A 6,003-nucleotide genomic window follows, 5' to 3' on the forward strand; every position below is an offset into this window, starting at 1 on the left:
GACTCTTCTAAATGTATATACACAGCTCTGAGATGATCTAATGAACTGCTACAGGAATTATCCAACACAATCACCAGGTAAAATAATAGATTGAACTTGAATAATTTGACTTACGGTAATATTAAAAAATCTGAAATACAGCTTGGACTAAAAGTTTGAGCGACGCTGACGTGATATTGGCTGTTACTTTTGCACTCTGCGTGCACTCTTTCAATGCCTCTGTCTGGAGCAGACTAGTTATAACAAAGGTATTATGGAAAATGTAGTGACGCAAGTAGATTAATGGCTCAAAAATATACCCGAGTAGAAGTACAGGTTAATAAAAGGAACATGAAAACTACTTGTTCCTTAAAAATAAAAAATAAATAAAAATACGTTCATTACTTAAAGGTCAAACTATTCATCATTCATCTGACAGTTATTGAGAGTTGATTTGAGTTAATGAGTTATTCATTTGAGTTAGTGTGGACCAGTGATGTCACTGGTCCACACTTTAACACTCAATAACTGTCAAATTAAATGACAGACTTCAAAACCGTTTACAGTTTTCTGATATACTACTGATGTTCTAATGATACAAAGCTGGTTGAAAATGGGCAGAGTGTTCCTTTAAGTAATGAACATATTTTTATTTATTATTTTATGTGTTCCTTTAACTCGTTACTACCCACCCCTGGAAACATATACAGGAAACAATACAGGAACATACAACACACGGGGGGCACTAACTACCATGATATACATGATTTTACCATGGGTGGGTGGCAGAGGTCCACACTATAAAAACACACCAATTAGCCAGTGTGCCTTTCCCACACCCCCATGTGACCTTGACCTCTTGCGGCATCAGCATGTCTGAAAATAGTGATATATCATAAGAGTGCTCTGGCCTTCTTTCCTCCCTCCCTTCCGTGAAGTCACTGCTGATCTGATATGGCTGCTGGACCGACCGTGGAATTGATGTCCCAACAAGACAAAGGCATATCAGATCAGGCATTTGTGTCAACAAGTGACGGCTTGAAACGGCATGGTGACATTTCGCGGCGTGGCCTCCAGCCCGGCACGCACCTCTCTTCAGATGCCAGCGTCTCGCTAAGAGGGCCCTGGTTGAGGACGGTGCACCATTTTGAAAGCGGGGAAAGTAGATATCTGAGTCCCTGAGAGTGCACTATTAGGAGAGACAAGACAGAAGCCAAACTGAGATCCGGGGCCCTCCAGGGGTCCCCGAGGGGGTTCAAAGGGGTCCGCACAAAAACGAGGAATAGTTGAACTTCACTGTAATAGCAGAATGAATGAGAATGTATCAGGGCCACAGGAGGGTGAATATTTTTGATCATATTTTTCAGTCCACCACCCCATCTAGAGTTGTGTGACTCTACGCGAAATTACATCCGACTACAGAACATGAATCTCCTCAGATGTGGCCAATTGAGATCAAATCCCATGCTTTTTCCTTCTGTGAATCTTTTGGGGGGGGGTTCAGTCTTGGCATGAAAAAAAGTTTGGGAACCCCCAGAAAGAAGACATAATGGAAGAGCCTGCCTGGGCCAAACATGTCAGCACCTTAGGCACATTAAATCAGCATTTGGCTCGGCTGGACAGCGACTGACCCGAAATGTCAACACCAGGCTATGACCAAACGCTTCTACACAGCTGCAGGCAGGGGCTAAAATGTCCTTATTGAAGACGTTTGCGAGGACGCTTTAGGGAAACACAGAGCAGGAAGTTGTCCGTGCGAGGCTGGCTGTCAGTTCATTTTCATTTCAACACAAGACAGACCAGTCAGTGTTGCCAGATCTCGTGAGAGAAACAAGCAATGAGACAATTTAGCCAAAAAACTAAAAGGGGCGAAAACCAGGACCAGCGTCGTTGAATATAATCACGCAGCGTATGCTATACTAGTATGTGCTGCGGTCTGGGCGCAGCAAATACATTTTTCCTCAATGATGTAACGTCATGTGTTCGCATAACGAGCAGATAGATAGCGATAGGTGTTGCCTGTCTGTCTGTACAGTGGCCGGTGTAACCTAAGCTAGGCTAGCAGTGTACTACAGCAGCTAGCTTGGAGTCTAACGTTGATACCTGGTCGGCCAGTTTGAGAACAGCCATCTCTCTCGGTCTGTCAGCTCGGGCTGCACATCCACTCCCTCCCGACACCACACCACCATGCAGTCCGTGATGCTGCAGTCCAAAGCCCCCTGGCCTTCCTTCCTCCTCGCTAGTCCACTTGTTCCCCGCTGGACCTCAGTCAGACGCAGCTCGGTCTCTCACACCTCCCTAGGCAGCTAATAGGCGGATGATGAAGGCCGGGGCGAGTACCACCAGGGCCCATGGAGGAGAGGTTTTCCACCACCGATGTAAACAATCCACATTTATGTCTGCTGCGTGGGGGGTCACGGTCGTCTCTCCCGAGCCATACACCGCTCCACTACCTCCACCTCCAGAGCTAAACAAGCCTCCCTCGGTGCTGCGACAGCTCCGGAATGAACTCAATGGGACAGACAGAGCAGCTCGCACACACAGGAAGTTGGTGCCTCTCTCTCCTCCTCTAGATCAGATGCAGCAGGACTGGAGGAGAGGTTTCAGCATCAACAACCAGCAGCCCTCCTCGCTGCTGCCACCTACTGGACAGAGGGGGCCTAAACACAGCTGGCACTATCCATCACATCACCTCAGTTTCCCTACCTTTTTTTAATAAGCAGACATTAATCCATATATGACAATAACAACTTTATTAATATAGCACCTTAAAACAGTTTACATTAATAGGCAAGTCAAGTTTATTTATACAGTATAGCCCTAATACACAAGCATGTCTTGAAGGACTTTACAGAGAATGTGTCTAGTTAGATTTAACTAAACACGATCAATAAAAAACACAATCAATAAACAAAATTGAACAGACTTACATGTATATAATGAAAAAGGCAAGAGCACATTTTAGCAAGACAATCTAGCTATTCTACAGCCTACATGGCACCCCAAAAATGACCCTATGCACAGGAGAAACTACCAATAAAAACTTTAAATCTTTTTTTTTAAGAAACCTTGAGGGGGGACAGACATATTAGTAGGCCGATTAATCATAGCAAGTGCTATCAAACTGGTTTCTACGAGGATATGGTCTTTTAAGGGGGGTGCATATGAATGCTTTTCTGACAATATAATTCAAGGTTGCGGTTTGCCTTATGACTGGAAATCAGTTTACTCACATTTTGATTTATGTTATACGTCACTGCTCATGTCATTGCATCATGTAGACCAGTGGTTCTCAAATGGGGGTCCGTGGTCTAATCTTTGTCAGTTTAGGGGTCCTTCAGGTGAAAAAACTTGAGAACCACTGGTGTAGACTACTCTATCTCGCATTGTGGAAACTTCTCTATAGCCTTCCTGCCTTGATGCTGTTTGTAAACAAGGGAGGTGTAGCAGCTTGCTAGGCCACCTCAGTGTTGACTCAACAAGCCATCACCAGACAACCAGACACACACAGACAGCAAGACAGACACCACCATGCATTTTGCCTAGTTCGCTGCACTCAGGAAAATAGGGCCTACATTCCAAAGGTTATTACTTTGTAGAGGCTAGATTCTGTGCCCGAACCCGAGCCCGTCCCGACCGGAATTTCCCTCCCGTTCATTGGGCCCGGGTCAGACTGGGCCAGGCCCGTGGTCAGATATTTATATAATTGAGGTGCTATTTGGTGTGATCAGAATGTTCTACCGGGGTTAACAGTTTAACAGTTAGTAGACGGACAAGCCCGTCTTTTATTGTCACACGAACACACCCAACACATGCATGCGGCCACAAACACACACTCATGCTGACGGTGGCCGGTGAAATTTGTCCTCTGCATTTAACCCATCCAGGCTTGTCTTTTCCTCCGGGGGGCAGGCCAGGAGCAGTGGTCGCTTTTTCTTTCCAGCGCCCAACTTCGGATGTTGTCGTCACACTGGTCGGATGACGATGACGATCTTCTGCATGTTTTTAGTGGGGGGGTTATGTACGGAGGAACCCCCTGGGGAGCACGGGGAGAACATGCAAACTCCACACAGAAAGGCCCTTTCGACGAGATAACCTGTGTCTTTTGTTTCTCTGTTAAGCGTCTTTGGGTCTTGAAAAGCGCTATATAAAATAAATGAATTATTATTATTATTATTATTATTAACCCACCTGGGCAGTAGGCACTGAACATATGGGGGGGAACACACCCCCAGCGCCCACAGCGTCCCAGGCGAGAATCGAACTCAGGACCTTCTAGCTGTGAGGCGACAGCGCTACCAACTGCGCCACCGTACCGCAGCTACCCCCCCTAAAAACGGGATCATGTCTATGTTCCCCGGGTTCTATATTCCCTGTTTTTCACTAACCTCGCCCAGCCCCCACGCCAAACCTAACCTCCCCCCATGCCTAAACCTAACCTCCCCCAGACCCTAACCCAAAACCTAACCTCTCCCACCCCCACGCCTAAACCTAAGTTCATAGAAAGGGTTCTATGTTCCCCGGTCCCACAAAAACGGGGAACATAGGACCCGGGGAACATAGGGATGACCCCCTAAAAACTGCCTTGCGTTGCCACTTGCCTCCCCAGCTAAGTTGAAAATAACATAACAATAACAAGACCTAACTAAGCCCTATAAGGCATCCATTGGTACCACCAGTGACCGCCGATGATCAGCACTCAGCCAACAAAGAAATGTCAATGTTCACAGTCACACTACAGGTCTCAGGCCAGCCTGTAACATTTTAACATATTTCAGAATGTGGTTTCTTGGGAAAAGACTTAAGTCTTCAGAGATAAGCACAAGGAACCTTTTGGATGTTCCCAGATGTATCCCACATCTCCTACATATCTTGCTTTTAGTACACACAGCAGCCACATGCCCAAACTCCCTACAGCAGGCAGATGTGACCTAGGCCAGCTGCAACCAAACCTTCTAGCCCACAGACACACTCTGCCCAGTGTCCTCTAGAGAGAGAGTGGCGTCAGCGGAGGACCAAAATGCAAGAGTCATTAGCCAATGAACAGCCAGGAATGGGTCTCGTGCTACTTTTGCATGCTAAAATAAAGCTGATAATGTACAATTTGATTCAAGGGAGGGAAAACCCTTTCAGAGTACAACACAAACTGTCTATTTTGCTGCAACTCGACAGTGCTGCTTAATCCAGGACCTTACTTCCTGGAACTCTTGAGAGTTAAAAAAAACTGGTCCATTGGAGTGAATGGAGGTGTCGGGACTCTTCTATCTACACGGCTCTGACTCTGCCTGTCCTTACTCTCACTCAGTCTGTCTCTCTCTCTCACACACACACACACATGGAAAACAGACTTGATTCTTTTCGTCAGATTAGCAGATCCAAAGCATGGACAGCGGCTGCCAGGGAAATCTGGGTCAAAGCGTAAGGCGACGGAGGGGAAAAGTGGGGGAGGGTTTTCCATTGTGTGTGGGTATGAGTGTTGGTGCGTGTGTGTAGGAGGGTGGAGGGTGATCTCTGTGCTTTGAGTGCGGCTGACTCCCTCATTCATTCATCGATGACCTCTCAGCATGGGAGACAGGGTGAGACTACAGGACATGCAGATGGAGTAGAGGGAGAACTGCTACTTCCAGATAATCACTTCCAACCTATTTATTATACGGTCTATGCTTCCAACTCACACTCTCACCTTGCGTCCTTATACTTGAAATATTACGCAACACGTGTATACCTAAGATTTAGGAACCATAATTGTAATTTTATATATAGTCGCAGGGCTGTTTGAAGAGAAAATCATGTAAGTTGTAACTTGTAAACATGGGCTTTTGACACTGCCATGCATCAAGATATTTCTTAGTTTGAGCTTGTACTGCTTCCAGCTCCCCGGGGCATATTTAGTGCGCCCATGTGATTGAATTCATCCACAACAAGGCCACTGGGACAGGCAGGCTGCCATTGTGCCCGCATGGTCTCCTCCTCTCTTTATCTGGTTGTTGTGTCTCAGGCTGCAGGATGACAAGGTTGATAAAC

At 46.3% G+C, this 6,003-nt stretch overlaps 1 protein-coding gene across 2 annotated transcripts in view; it reads right to left on the bottom strand.

Annotated features, from left to right (window-relative positions):
- ankrd44 (ankyrin repeat domain 44) overlaps nucleotides 1–2,468 on the bottom strand; it is a 54,198-nt gene extending 51,730 nt beyond the window's left edge. For both annotated transcript variants that reach the window (XM_083642115.1, XM_083642114.1), the window contains exon 1: nucleotides 2,083–2,468. In XM_083642115.1, coding sequence (XP_083498241.1) covers nucleotides 2,083–2,109 — 27 coding nt within the window. In that variant the 5' untranslated portion in view covers nucleotides 2,110–2,468. The remainder of the gene's footprint in view (nucleotides 1–2,082) is intronic.
- Between the last annotated feature and the right edge of the window lie 3,535 nt (nucleotides 2,469–6,003).

Source organism: Poromitra crassiceps, assembly GCF_964638095.1.
Source record: "Poromitra crassiceps genome assembly, chromosome: 8".
Lineage (NCBI taxonomy): Eukaryota > Metazoa > Chordata > Actinopteri > Beryciformes > Melamphaidae > Poromitra > Poromitra crassiceps.